The sequence below is a fragment of the Trichosurus vulpecula genome, chromosome 4, assembly GCF_011100635.1.
Source record: "Trichosurus vulpecula isolate mTriVul1 chromosome 4, mTriVul1.pri, whole genome shotgun sequence".
Classification (NCBI taxonomy): domain Eukaryota; kingdom Metazoa; phylum Chordata; class Mammalia; order Diprotodontia; family Phalangeridae; genus Trichosurus; species Trichosurus vulpecula.
Window position 1 is genome coordinate 144,343,983 of NC_050576.1, and position 15,939 is coordinate 144,359,921.

General features: G+C 34.0%; 1 protein-coding gene across 5 annotated transcripts in view; it reads right to left on the reverse strand.

The window, feature by feature from the left end:
• RYR2 (ryanodine receptor 2) overlaps positions 1-15,939 on the reverse strand; it is an 828,134-nt gene that overhangs the window by 207,237 nt on the left and 604,958 nt on the right. For all 5 annotated transcript variants that reach the window (XM_036753924.1, XM_036753927.1, XM_036753925.1 and 2 more), the window contains 3 exons: positions 12,598-12,662; positions 11,508-11,629; positions 3,970-4,019 (listed from right to left, as the gene is read on the reverse strand). In XM_036753924.1, coding sequence (XP_036609819.1) covers positions 3,970-4,019; positions 11,508-11,629; positions 12,598-12,662 — 237 coding nt within the window. The remainder of the gene's footprint in view (positions 1-3,969; positions 4,020-11,507; positions 11,630-12,597; positions 12,663-15,939) is intronic.

Below are 15,939 nucleotides of genomic sequence, written 5' to 3' on the forward strand. Positions count from 1 at the left end.
GTCCTGATAGAAGGGAGGGAAGATTGAGGGAGGCAGTAGTCAGAAGCAAAATACTTTTGAGTATGGACAGAGTAAAAGGAGAGAGCATGATAAAAAGTAGGAGGGAAATACATGGTAATCATAATTGTGGGAAAAGTTTTACAGCGAATTTCTCTGATAAAGGCCTTATTTCTCAAATGTATAGAGAACTAAGCCAAAGCTATGAAAAAAAGAGCCATTCTCCAAATGATAAATGGTCAAAGGATATGAACAGGTAGTTTTCAGATGAAGCAATCAAAGCTAGCTATCGTTACATAAAAAAATACTCTAAATCATTATTGATTAGAGAAATGCAAATTAAAGCAACTCTGAAATACCACCCATACCTAACATAGTGGCTAACATGACAGAAAAGGGAAATGAAAAATGATGGAGGGGATGTGGAAAAACTGAGACACCAATGTACTGTCAGAGTTGAGAACTGATCTAACCATTCTGGAGAGCAATTTGGAGCTATGCCCAAAGAGCTATAAAACTATGTGTATCCTTTGACCCAGCAATACTACTACTAGGTCTGTATCCCAAAGAGATAAAAATCAAAAAGAAAAGGACCTATAAGCCCAAAAATATTTATAGCAGCTTTTTTGTGGTGTCAAAGAATTGGAAACTGAGGAGATCCCTATCAATTGGGGAATGGCTGGAAAAGTTGTGGTATATCTGTGATGGAATACCATTGTACTATATGAAATGATGAGAAGGATACTCTCAGAAAAACCTGTAAACAGTTACATGAACTGATACAAAGTGAAATGAGCCAAATCAGGAGAATATTGTATGTAGCAATTGCAACATTGTACGATGATTTAACTATGAATGACTTAGCTACTCTCAGTAACACAATGATCCAAGACAATCCCAAATGACTTATGATATAAAAAGCTATCCATCTTTAGAGAAAGAACTTATAGAATCTGAATGAAGATCAAACCATACTTTGTTTTAATCTTAATTTTTCTTGCTTTTTGGTCTGTGTTTTCTTTCACAACATGACTAACATGGAAACATGTTTTGCATGACTTCACATATATAACGTATATCAAATTGTTTGCCTTCTAAATAAGGGGGGAGGAGAGGGCAGAAGAAAGAGAATTTCAAACTCAAAATTTTAAAAAGCAACTATTAAAATTGTTTTAACATGTAGTTGGAGAAAATTAAAACTTTAAATGTTTTAAAATAAAAAAAGACTCCTGTGTCACTTTCTTGAAAACAGTAAAGGAAATTCCTAGTCTGAAAAAAATCGTGAAAAAATGAGCAAGATGAGAAGAGTCACCTCCATGAATAGTGGATCCTATGTGCTAGGGAAAAAAGGTTCTTGTATACTTCTGCCTAACTCTACCAGCAAGATTTGCCTCCATCATCACAATCTATGGCCTACCTAGACTTGCCCAAGAATAAAGGGGCAGGACTTATTTTCAAATTACAGAATATATTTTCAACATTTATATTTACATCTGTATGATGTTATTTCTCTCCTTTAAATTCTTATCAAACCAATTCTCCTGTTTCTATAACTTACCTTTCCTGATACTAATATCAAAGATATTTTTTAGCATCTTAATTGCAATCTCCAAAAAGGGTCATATATATGTGTGTGTATACAGACACGTATTTCAATGGGGCCTCAGTTAATATATATTAGTAGACATATATCAAGTTACTTAATAAGATTCAGTAATATAGACGTCAAATGAAGCCAGCTTGGGAATATGATTACAATGTCCGGCAAATACCCATCACATTATAATTACTAACATAAGAATAATCATGACCTATGCATTTCTTCGCGTGGTTCCACTTTGATTTGTGTCTATGATTCTGAAATCCAAATCATAAAAATAGTTTCCAACCAAAGAAAAAGTTATAATCCACTCAGGTTGTACCAAAATTTAAGATATGAAATATGAAATAATAATCATAACATAAAAAAGCAAAAATGATATAGGACATTCTATAAAGCACTGCTTAAAATAACATTCTTATAGGTATTTATCACTTTAAGAATACCTAAATTTACATAACTGACCATTTGCAGATTTTGTTTTACAAAAGGATTATTTGCTTTACAAAAGGATTTACCACTGTTATCACTTAAAAAAAATTTTTTTCCTAGAGAATTTAGGTGAAAAAATTTACTGAAAATTGATTTACATAGAATTTATCAGTAACACACGTATATTAGCATCATCTAATTTTTAATATTCCATTTTTAAGGATTCTCAAAATAAGGTAAGTGCTATACGAACAATGCATAAACAGTAGAATTCGGTAGAATTTTAGAGAATTCTAGTGGAAGTTGTCACTATGTATACTGGAATAGCATTTGATAAATAATATAAAACTGAGCAATCCTCAAATTTTTTATGGAAGATCTACTATTCTTATTGATAGTTAAAAATTGGGAAGATTAAACATTAAATGGCTAACTGAACTGACAAGTGTTAGGAACAGTTTGAATAAATAACAGACCAACACCATACTTCTGAATAAATCATCCCTTGCTCAAAATTCTATTTGTTTCTTAACAATTAATAATTTTATAATGACATAAAAGGGAAGTAATAGTAAAGAATGGATAGTCAAGGAATAGAAGAATTTATAATAAATAAGGAAATCAGTCACCACAGAGCACAATTTAGAATTATATTTTACGACACAAGGAGGCAAGAATGATGCTGACAAATGTACTTCAACAGAGTTGTGTATTATTAGACCATTCTCTTAGAATTAAGATAGAGGGGAGAAATATGAAATTTCAGTTAAACAAAACAATGAATAATATTCAGAAAAATTTGCTTCTCTGTTAATAAGTTAAAACTAAAGTAAATTAAGTAGACATTATTCCATAGATAATTCCCATATATAGATTTCTAAAATAATAAGAATACAAATTTAAAAATCCAGGAAATTTAAAGGAAACAAGACACTGAATATAACAGTTTAACACCAAAGAATAATTTTAGAAAATGAAGTTATCCTATTATTTCCAACAGAAAGTGAATGGGTCTCATTGTGAAAGAGAAAGTTTCAAAATAATGTATGTGTACACACACTCATATATATATATATATACACATATATTTATATACAAACAGAGACTTTGTTTTCCCTGTGAATGGAATGAAATGCTCAGGAACTGGATTGCATAGCTATCAGAGAATCAAAAAGAATATTTTAAACTGAAACCATCCAGGAACTATCCTAAATTGATAAAAGTAGTCAAAGTAGTTTAAATTTGCTCTAGCACCTTCCAAAAGCAGTCCTAGTAAAGTAGGAAACACAAGATTGCAATGTATTCCCTAGTAGCTTAGACCAAAGATAAGACTATGGAAAATGTGTGACTATACTTCAAATATGGGAAAAGATATTAAACTATATATTTTCAGAGCCAGGAACTACAAAATGCCTGGTGCAATAAGTTCTCTTCCCTGCCCTCCATTTTTTTCACCAAGCCTTGCTCACGACTGAGCTCCAATATCTGAAATGCAAATGGAATTCAGAGCATAAGAAATTAAAGGAATATTCTACTGCGTGTGAATTAGAGATTATATATAACAACTTTCTTCATAATAAGAGATAAATATGGCACAGTATCATTTTTGGAATTTTGGAATAAAGTACAAGTACAATTTTTTTTCTATGCTCACTGAAAACCAGATATGGCAGAAGCTACCACTTTCTTCTAAGCTTTTGAAAATGTCCCTCAAATTTCAAATATTTTGAACTAGCAAACAAAACTTGCCACATACTCAATTGCACCATATAGGAATTGCTAAGTAAAATCAGCCTAGAAAACATTCTTTTGGCCAATGATGACCATGCATGCAGCCATGCGACCATGCATTCATGCAACAAAGCAAGACATAACACAATGCAAAATGGCAAAGAAAACCAAGTGATGGCCATGCTGGTATTTGTCAAGGGTCTCCTTACCAAACAGTGAAATCCTATGCCTGACAAGAACTCCAAGTTTGCAGAATAGGCTGAAGACAAAAGAAAAAAAAAAGAGAGAGAGAGAGAGAGAGAGAGAAAAGGGGAAGGGGGCAGAAGGGAGAAAAGATGGGGAGAAAGAAGAAAAGGGAGAGAAAAAGAAAAAAACAGCTGATATATGAGCAAGAAAAAAGCAACATGATGTCACGCAGAAAGAATCAATTATCTGAGCAGAATATGGGAGTAAAAGGTACTAAAGAAAGAATCTTTAAGTGCATACCTTAACAAACATGGTTAAATAAGCACATATTATAAGTAAAGAAACAAAAAAAAATTGGAAGCAAAGCTAATTAATATAGAAGCAATCTACATGAAATCCATAAGTATATAACCACTGAAGGAAATCAAGCTAAAAGTGCATTTTTGCCTGTTCCATTATGTCACTGAATATTTGGAAATATTTGCATTAATGAAAATATATATCAATATATGTTTGGTGCTTATTGGATCAACGTTTCTGAAATCTACTTTGAATTCTGGCATATAGTCTGAACTAACCAACCTTGTCCCATTCCTGAATGCACCCATTTTATTTACACACACACACACACACACACACACACACACACCTGAAGCACTATTAATCAACTACTCCATGGGAAAAATAATAAATGGATGGTACTCAAGTGAATTTTAGTTACAACTTTGACCTACTAGACTGCAAGTTTCTTGAGGTCAAAGTTGTATTTTTCAAACTCATATCATGTAGAACTGTATCCTGCATATGGTAGGTGCCCCAGAATTATTTTTGAATGAATGGGCAAATTAAATGAATGCCATCATAAGTATTTAAAGTTTTATAATGATCCTGATGTCTGATAGATACTATAAAATCTGGTGGTACTTGTTGTCTCTTATCACTATTTGTGCCTAAGCCCTATCCTGGAAAGATGTAAATTCATCCAAATCCTCTGGGCTCTGAATGCCAATAAGGACAGGCATTTTAGAGGAGAGTTTTGTTATGTAAATGAACATGTACATCCTAAGAACCAAAGTGAGACCAAATATTATTTGACACAGAAACCTACCAGATTAAAATCCATATTCATCTAATTTTAGAAAATAAACATGCTCCCTAATGAAAGTGGCAGCAGTGACACGTGTCATAGTGCTGTTTTGTGATTGTTGTTGCAATTGCAATGGATTCACATGGATTGAAACACAGCCAGTATCTTATTCATTTCCCCTTATGATCAACAGCTTCACCTGCAAAACAGCTGGCTGCGATTTGAGGTTCAACCTTTGGTCATAGAAAGAGGGATTTGATTCACTGCAGCATTGCTTTGATACTCTAACCATATGAACTAAAATTATGTATCCCTTCTATGTGTTAGTACAACCAACAAAAAGTAATTCAAGAAAGACTTCACTAAAAAAAATTAACAGATATACTTATATCATCCTTCCAATCAAAAGGGTTTATATTGAAAATTTCATGAATAGCTTAAAGGTAATGTCCACGTATTCAGTCCTTTACCGTAACTGAAAGTTTTTAAAAATAAAAAATCACATTCTTCTCAGGTAGTTTTTCTATTAGAAGATACTTAATCTGTGACAGATGTTTCTTCTCAAGTAGATAACTGAGACTACATCACAGAGTAGGACTTTGTTTTTATGTGCCCCACCTATTCATAAGAATAGCTTATCTAAGCCACTTATTAAACAAATTAGCTGCAAAAGGGATCCTTCTATGCTCTTAAGCAAGGTAGAATATTAGGCCTTGGAATTACGCAAACACTCAAGAGGTTTCAGTATATCACTTAATATCACATGATATAATCTCCTCTATACTGTGACTCTCAAGGCTCTCTCCATTTTCCCCTTCACACCAGGATTATACATGATCCCAATCAATTCAGATATGTTATGCTGAATTATATGTGGAAAAAACTGACTTAAGAGTTGTAGCCAAAAGATCAAAGATGCAGAATTGAAAGGGATAATGAGGATCATTTCATTTTACAGATGAGAAAACGGAAGGCTAGACAATGGAAGTGAATTGTCGATGGTCACAAAAAGAGCAGAATAGGGATTCAGACTCAAGTCCTCTGACTGCCAGATCAAGCTCTTTCCATTTTATACCTGATCTTAAACAAGAGCAAGGCATTTATTTAACACCTTATAGCTGCAAAGAGTTGTGTGTACTTATCTCATTAGATGGTGTGTGTTTTTGCAGGCTTAACACCATCTTAACCTATGCAGTTAATAAGTGACTGTGCCACAGAAAAAAAATTAGGATGTCAGAACTGGAAGGGACCTCAGAAGTCACCTAATTCAACCCATGTCTGATTTGCAACCTTATCTACAATATCACACACAAATGGTCATCCCACCTCTTCACTTGAATATCATTAGTGAAGGGAAACTCACATTTGGACAACTCTTATTATGAAATGTTTTTCCTAGGAGCTAGCCAAAATTGGCTTCTCTGCAACTTAAGGAATACTAATTCTGTTTATGGAGCTAACAAGTAAACAAAACGAATCCATCTTCCTCATGACAGCCATTCAGATATTTAGAGTTAATATGTTCCCTCTGGTACACTTCACCTCTGGCCCATATCATCTCTTCTCTGAATTAATCATCCAAAATTCTCACTTGGTATGGTGGCTTGTTCCCTCACCTTCCTCATCTTCTTTCAGATACACTACAGCTTGAATCTCCTTAAAAACACATGGCAGCCAGAACTAAACACAATTCTCCAGGTGTGTTCTGACTAGGACAGTTGGACCATAATCTCCCTTTTTTTTTTTTTTGGACAGATATTTTTCTATCTATCAATGTTTCTTGCGGCTTTACTGGCTTTTTTAGTTGACACTTCATATTGCCTGCTAATACTATCTCTGGCAATGAAGATTCTAACAACAATATATGTCATTAGAGCATATGCTCTTAATTAAAGCTTCCTTTAGTGAACTATTGTTATAGGAAAAAGCATGGGTATGCTAAAGCATACCCAGATACCCCCTGCTATGCAACTTAGCTTCTAAAAGGAGGAAACAGGTTCCTAAACTCAACTCCCTGAGTACAGTGTCTAGTCGGATAGTTATAGTTATAGAACCACAGAAATGGAAGAGCTATAGAGAAAATATTCATATCCTCACAACTATAAATACCCTACCACTTACATGTGTTAATAAGTTCAGTTACAAAGTGTGAGATATTTTTCAAGGATTAAATGTAAGATAAATCCAACACCATCATAAGTGTATATACATTTTGAGTTTTCTGTAGCCAAATGAAAAAAAATATCACTGCTTGGGGATTCACTTTTAGTAATGACTTTCTTTACCTAGCTAGGTTGGTTCTCAAACAAGAGACATAATTCTAAGCCTTTATGTGTATCTTTCCAGATTGCTAGGACCTGGAAGAACTTATGCTTCTGTTTGCATTGCCTTTCAAAAACTCATTGGCACTGCCATTCCAGTGGATTAAGGCTTTATTGAACATAAATTTAATAAAGGGTACTAATTGATAAGCGGTAATAATTGATACCACTAAGATACCAAAAGACTAAGAGAAAGACCTCTAGTCTATTGAATAAATCATATTTGAAGGACTTAGGAGAAAACATAGGAATCAACACAGGATAAGAAAGTATGTTGGAGTTTCAATCAGTAGGGAAGAGGACCCATACTGATGAAATCATATATCCATTGAAGTCCAAAAGTACAGATAGGTAGATAGGTAGATAGATAGATATAGATATGTAATGAAACAATAATATTTTTCTGCTTAGTGGGTAAATGTTTCAAAAAGAAATTAGGATTTTAAAAAATATTTTATAGTTGAGTCTTTCCAACTTCTACTTCAAATGTATCTAGAATTGTTTGTATATCTGTTAATTTTGTTTGTAGACTTACAGACATTATCTGGATAAAACAAAGACTAAGATTTCACAAGTCAACAAAAAAGTTGCATTTGTTGAAATATTATATTAAAAATGTTTACCAGTGGACTTCAATGATATCATAAAAGTAAGAACTCTTGGTGAAAAAGAATTGCCTTGCTAGTTACTTTGTTAAACTGAAATCATTTATAAAGGTAAGTTTTGTTTTAAAGGATTGTAACAAAATATTGCTACATCTCATTCAAATGCATTGAAATTGTAAAAATTTGCTTTTATTTGCTAAAAACTAAATATCAGCCAGGAAAATTGGGTCTAGATTATAGCAGATGAAAATTTGTTCCCAAGGTGCCAAAAGGGGAGACAAGGAGCACTAAAGTTATAGTCAAAAAACAGAGGTCTGAATATCAGCTCTACCAGTTACCAGATATATAACCTTGGGCAAGCCACTTAATTTCTCTAAGCCTCAGTTTCCTCATCTGTAAAATGAAGGGGTTGGACTTGGTGGTATCTAAGATCTCTTCTAGGATTTGGCATTCAGTCATTCTATGGAATGCCTCTAATTTCTCCCAGCTCTAGTCTGGCAGTTTCCTGGATCTGAACAGGAAAAGTGATAAAAGAGGAGAGTCAGTAGTGATAGGGCCACAGCATCACGTCAAGTTTTCAAATCCATAGGGCTTGCTGAGGGGCTGAAGTACTTGGGTGATTGTCTGGTTAGCTAGCATCAGAATAGCATGGTGTAGTGGACAGAGTCCAGAATAGGAGCAAGAAGACCTACAGTTCTACAACTGACTATAGATAAATGCCATGAACAAATTTCTCCTACTCTCTGGGCTTAGTTTCCTTATCTGTAAAATTATAAGGTAGATAGGAAGACTCGAAGCCTAACAATTTATGAATTTATCCAGGGGGAAGAAATTAATGAATGATCTTAAATGAGAAAGAAATGAAAGGAAATACAAATTAACATAACTTTAAATAGTGGGGTAGGACAGCCCAAAGACACAAAGCTAGATCACTTAGGGGTGGCTCTGACTGTAACAGAATTGAGATGGAGCTAACTAAAAGGGAGTAGTGAACATTAATTAATCAAGGATCAAGGATTATGGAATACAAGTCAGGGAATTCAAAACTTTGAAGCTGACTGCTTTTACATTTACTTTTTTCTGTTTAATGGGGTTGTTTTTACAATACATCTGATTTGTTTTACTTTATATAATATATATGTATATGTGTGTATGTACATATATGTGTGGGTATAAATCTGTGTGTGTATATATAGCTGTGTGTATGTGTGTGTGTGTGTATTTCCCCTCTGAAAACAACGATCTTTTTAACAAACTGGACTTATGTGCAGCACTCTTAGATGAAACAAATTTTATTCTCCACAGGAATGGGTTATAGATAGCAGGGTTGGAGGAGTAGAAGGCAGTTGTTCTAGACTAGCAAGGAAAAGCTGAGTTTTTGACGACAGAAAGTCCAGTCTCCCATGGGATATGACTTCATTGGGTAGAAGAAAACCACAAAAGAAGCAGAAGTGCCCTCTATAAAGTCTGAGTGGTCTGGAAAGATGAAGTCTATCTCACTGAAAGGTGAGGGAAAGAACAATGATGTATTGACAGGCAAGGAATCCACATCTTCAAATATATCTCTGTCTAGTATTTATTATTTCTACTGCTAGTAGTGAAGATTCTAACAACATGTATTATTAGAGAATTTGCTCTTGATTAATATAGGTTACACTGTTTTTTTCAAACATTTAAACAAATTGCGCGTTGTTTTAGCATCTTGGGGGATATTGGTTCTGCTTATTTTGAATCTCTAACTCATGTGGAGAGATAGGCTTGGCAGCAAAAAACAAGGGGGGAGTAAAAACGGAAAAGAAAAAATTAACTATTGCCAATTCACTGAGAACCCAACCTAAGATTGAGGCTAATCAGCCATGATGTTAAGAGTTAAAAAGACCAAAACTTTAAAATATGACTCTACTTTCCTAAGTCTACAACATAATCACAAAAGTTAATTTTTTTTTTCTCTTCATTAGTGACACACTTCCCTAAGTTTCATTTTACCTTGTCATATATCCACCAAGAATTTAATTGCTCTACCATTCCCTGTTGGCATCAAATCCTTCAACTGAAGACTAAAAAATAATTGTACCGCCATTTCATACTGTGTTTTAAGCAATGTACTGAGGTTTTTTAATTTTCATTCAAACATTTATGGACATACCTGCTAAGGGCTAAAAAAATGAGAAATAAATAAAGTCATTTTATTATAACTCTAACTATAGATAGATACGTAGATACATAGATACATAGAGAGGTAGATAGACATTCTAGAGAAACTACTCCAAAGGTCAAAGAGGAATCTATAGCAAGTCTGTAAATATGCTCTGCTCTCTTTAAGGCAGAACTGAGAAGATGTGGTGGGAAGTTGGATTGAGTGGTATAATTGTAATTTTCATTTATATTCTTCTGACTTTGGTCTTTATAAACTTCATATTCAAAGGCATACAAATTAAATTCTGTCTTCTTACAATCTAATGTTTTCAAAATTAGCAGATTTAAATAAATGCTGTAAAAATAATTGTTTACCTGTGCATACCCTTTGATTAAGCAATACCTTTCTAGGTCTCTATCCCAAAGAGATCATAAAAAGAGGGAAAGGACCCATATGTGCAAAAATATTCATAGCAGCTCTTTTTGTGGTGGCAGAGAATTGTAAATATAGGGGATGCCCATGAATTGGGGAATGGTTAAACAAGTTGTGGTATATAAATGTAATTGAATATTATTGTGCTATAAGAAATGATGAGCAGGTAGATTAAAGAAAGACTTATATGAACTGATACTGAGTGCAACGAGAAGAAACAGAACACTGTACACAGTAACAGCAACATTGTGTGATGACCAACTTTGACAGTCTTAACTCTTTTCAGCAATACAATGATCTAAGAATTCTGAAAGACTCACTATGGAAAATGCTATCCACATCCAGAGAAAGAACTATGTAGTCTGAATGCAGATCAAAGCATACTATTTTCTCTCTTTTTCTCCTTCTTTCTTATGGTTTTTCCTTTTTGTTCTGATTCTTCTTTCACAACACGACTAATATGGAAATATATTTAATATGATTGTACTTGTATAGCCTATATCAGACTGCTCATTGTCTTGGGGAGTGGGGAGGGGAGACAGGGAGGGAGAAAAAACATTTGGAACTTAAAATCTTATAAAAGTGAATGTTGAAAACTATCTTTACATGTAATTTTTAAAAATAAAATACTATTAAGTGGAAAAAAATTGTTTACACACCAATTCTTACTATAATACAGATTATATCAACATATCTCCCACTTTGCTTGTTCCATATGCTTATTTCATAATGAGAATTATTTTAAATCCCAGCTCTTCAGCACCAATTTTAGTATCACCCTATAATAGAACTCAGAAGCTAGAACATATACCCAAGGCCTTGTTTTTACTTCTCTTCTTATATCATCTTAATATAAGCAGAAACCAGAGTAGAAGTAGTATAAAATTTCTCTTGCCTCTACTCCATTCCACCCTCCTCAAGCCTCAACACACAGACATAATTTAGTCTTAACTAATCCAAAATATTTATTTAGGTTTACCTAGTCACCATTTCTTTTTCCTTGTTGGAAGCATGTCCTCCAGTGCTGAGAGGCCTGCTTGCTGCAGATAAGAAGTATAAGCGATGGTTTTTGAAATATTGATCGATTAAAGGAAGTACAACCTGAATGAAAGCAGAGAAAAATAGATACCATCATCTCAAGTGTACTCAATGTTTTGGATACGGCTAGTGTATGTTTTGAGAGTGTGATATAAGATAGAATTACATGCAAAAAAGTCCTCCCATATTCATAGCTATGTCATGCAGCAGCAAGATTCTAAATTTTGCTTCTTTAGCTCAACTGACAACCTAGAACTGGGAAGGTGAATACAGAAAGTAGTAAATTGTTAGATTTTAGAATTCCTAGTTCCCTCCACAAAATATATCAGTACCTAACAGGCTGTATTAGGCTTCAATAAAGAAGTAGATAAAATTTAAATTACTTAGAAGAAATTTCTTAGGTTCATTTTACCACAGGTTTAATGGGGTGGTAGAGGGAATGACCGTTATAGTTCCCTTTAACAGACAAATAAGTAACAGCAAATAATTTATAGGTAAACATTGGAGATCACAGAATGTATTATTCCTTGTCACTACCTACCAACTACTGAATTAAGGAAAGCTTCAAATAAATACATGACATGTAAGCATGGTTTTGAATTTTTTATTTGCAAACAAGTATTTTTATGAAGTTTAACTTCTCCTTACACAAGAGATACTGAGCCAGTTCTTAAAACCACAATATTGCTAAAATGTTCTCATTAAGAAATAGAGAAAGATATTTCCCATTCTAATCAAAATAACTCACACTAATGTGAGGACTTTTAGATCAGACAACCTTCTCTTTTCCTTACAATTAAATGTTATCTAGGATATCAAATAGAGAGAGAAGTGGAAGCATGAGACAAAGTGCTGTGAGAAAGGGAGGACATTTATTTCATGGATTCATGCATTTTCATGCCATGGAATATTTACATTTCTATATCATCAAGTAAAATTCACACTTTCATACAAATGCATCTTAAACACAGGCAAATAATTAAATACCATAGTTTTTAGACAAACACTGTAGCAACAAGAGTATACTGTACTTTAGCGAAGAATTTGATTTCCTGTTCATAAGGAAAATGCTCTCCTTTGCTTCTGCTGCCACCATCTGTAAAAATAAAAAGTTTTTAAATGGATACTGTACTTCAAAAACTGACCACCATTCTACTTTTTCAGCATACAGAGTGAATAATTTAGAATAATGGAACCTCACTCAATATATTACCCTGTGAAGTTTAATGAGAAACAAAACAAAATAATATAATAATGTTGGGGTTTGAGATTGTGATTAAGTAAAGGCTATTGTATTGTAAAGAAATTAAAAAAAAAACCAGAGGAACAAATCAATGTATATATACAATTTCTATTTCTATACATACTTGGATAGAATTAGAATATCTCTGATATGTGGCAGACAAACTTTTTTCAGAATAAAGTAAAAGTCTGCCTGCTATCAAAGAGAAGAAAATGTCACTGAAAAAGGGGAATGGAAAAATGTAATGACAAAACTGTTGATTAGACTTCAGTCACTGAACTTGGTCTTCAAAATTTCTTTTATTTTTGATGGGGATGTTGGAGTGGAAGGTAGAGAGGCAAAGTGCCTTGTCTGTGGTCACCCAGTTAATGAGTGCAGAGGCAGAGCTTAAGCTGTGTTTTCCCGGCACCAGTGTCATACAGCTATTCAATATGCTGTGCTGCTTTTCAGGTTCTGAGTCCCCAATCGAAACACCTTGCCGGAAAACTCAAGAATCAGGTTAGATGACATGCAATGCATTACAAAAGATAATTTAAATAAAAGCCTAAAAATCTTAGATTTTCTGCATTGCTTAGAAAGGATTGCCATCATGTGACATGACAAAAAATCTCTAGAGTTAGAGAGGATTTCAAAAGTCACCTAAGAGCACGAAGCCTCTTTGATATATGCCTGACAAGTGGTCATCCATTTTCTAAATGAAAAATTATTTAACTGCTCCACCAATAGAAAATTCGATAAATTGGGACTATACTATTTTTATGATATTTAATTATTTGGATATAACTTTTAGCAAGTTTTCCTTAACACTGAATCAAGTCTATAAATTGTCTCATCTAGAAACTCTATTCACAAATTGTGGTTTTTCTCTTCTTGGACTTAACAGAATTGGTGGGGTGATCGGGCTCCAGCCCGAAGATCATGTTTCTGGAAGCCTCCCAATTTCTCAGTAGCATCCTGTCCTGTGAGGAAAATTTCTCTTGTTGCAGAATACATTGTTATCAGAACAGACAGAGGTCCAAGGATTTTTGTCCCTGGCTGGCCCAAGGACTCTCCCTCCCACCAGATCCCCAAGGTCCATGCCTCTGACAACTCCCTCAATGTCTGGTCTCAACAAAGTTTTATAATATGGAATCATGGCAACATGTGGTTGTAATAAACAGAGATGTGCCTGCTATACTTTCCATTCAATCTGCTTCTTAGTTTTTCCTATATCAGCCATTCTAGGAAAGATGTGCACACTCTCAATAACAATCAGGAAGGATAATTTTGGATCATTAAAACTTCATCAGCCTAGTTCCACCCCCCTCCATAGACTTGTGGCCAGATACAGAGTTTGCAAAAAGAACTATATATTCCCCTCTTATCTACACATCAGTCATGACTTGCAGAATATATTTGGAAGTGCTAATTTGTTGTTGTTCTTCTGTGTTATTGTTTAATTGTTTCAGTCGTGTCCAACTCTTTGTTTTCCCCTTTGGGGGTTTCTTGGCAAAGATACTGGAGTCGTTTTGCCATTTCTTCCTCTAGCTCATTTACAGATGAGGAAAATGAGGCAAACAGGGTTAAGTGATTTGCCCAGGGTCACACAGTGTCTGAGGCCATATCTGAACTAACGAAGATAAGTCTTCCTAACTACAGGCCCAGCACTCTATCCATTACACTACCTCACTGCCCCAGAGGTATTAATTAGACACTAATAATTCAAAGAAAAAATTATTTTTCCTCTGTTTTTTCAACCCATGTGGGATGTCCCATGATATATAATATTATTGCCTGGTTAAGTCATATGTATAAACAAGGAATTTTATGGTAAAACTAAGTGCTAAAACTATAGTACACATTTCCTTGCCTTTTACCTAATGTTTCCCTCCTTCCACCCATAACTCCTGGAAAAAAAATGAAGACAAGAGATTAGAGGAGACTACATCATATTCTGAGATTCTTGGAAGACATTCCCAATTCATATCTTATTTCCTTAAATGAATCAGAAACTTTAAAATATGAGAAGATGTAACTTCTAACACATAAAATATATATTTATATCAAGTTCTTTTGAACATGAAGATCAAAAACCCACTATTATTCTAATTTAGTTCTCCAATTAAATATCACTAATTGAGAGGAATATCTGAATCAAAATAGCTTTTTTTTTTCAGAATTGCAGACACAGTTTCAACTAGAGTATACATTATAAAGTAAGCTATAGAGCATGTACCTTAAAGCCAAGAAGCTTAGGAAGAGAGTTAAAAAGTTGGGAAAAGGGTCTCCTATTATGAGTGAGAAACTGGATTAGGAAAGCAGGAGTAAGGGTAAGAGAGCTTCTCAAGATTCCACTGGAAAAGCGATAGCCATATTTAAGACTAGGAGAAATGTCAGGAACCAGAAAATTCTAGTATGTGAGTTTATAATTCTTTAGAGCCATAAGCATATGAAGCTTATTTCATTAGGGAATATTTTTTAAGGCAAATATTTACTGAATGTTCAATCAGAAATGCCATTATTTTTATTTTTCAACTTAATTAAGCAAAAAAACTTTTCTAACAAACTACAAAAATTAAAAATGAGACACAAAACATCAAATTCATTTTGAGCCATAAGGTTATGTCTGGATATACCTGGCACATCTGGCATACATGCCTATAATCTGAGCAAAGAAAAAACAGGAAGAGTGATAGATAGGGCAGGAGTCTAATGGAGAAAGAGGGAAATGCTATATATTTCCAGTTTTACAGGGCCATGACAGAAGCAGTAACAAGGCTGTTGAAAGTATAGAGATAATACATAAAATCAAAATAAGAGAGATATAGAGGAGGAAAAGCAAAACACCTTTTTCCTCTAAAATATTCCTTTCATAAGATGGCTATTCATATATATTAGAGAAGGACGTGTAATAGGGTGAGGGGAGTGAAGTCTGAGGTAAATAGTTTGTGAATGAACTGAAATTTTGTGGTGGAATATAAGAGCAGCTAAGTGGTTAAGCAGATAGAACACCAGGCCTGGAATCAGAAACACCAGAGTTCAAGTTTGGCCTCAGAAACTTACTAGTCGTTTGTCCCTGGGCAAGTCCCTAACTCTGTTTGCCCCAGTTTCCTCATCTGTAAAATGAGCTGGAGAAGGAAATGGCAAACCC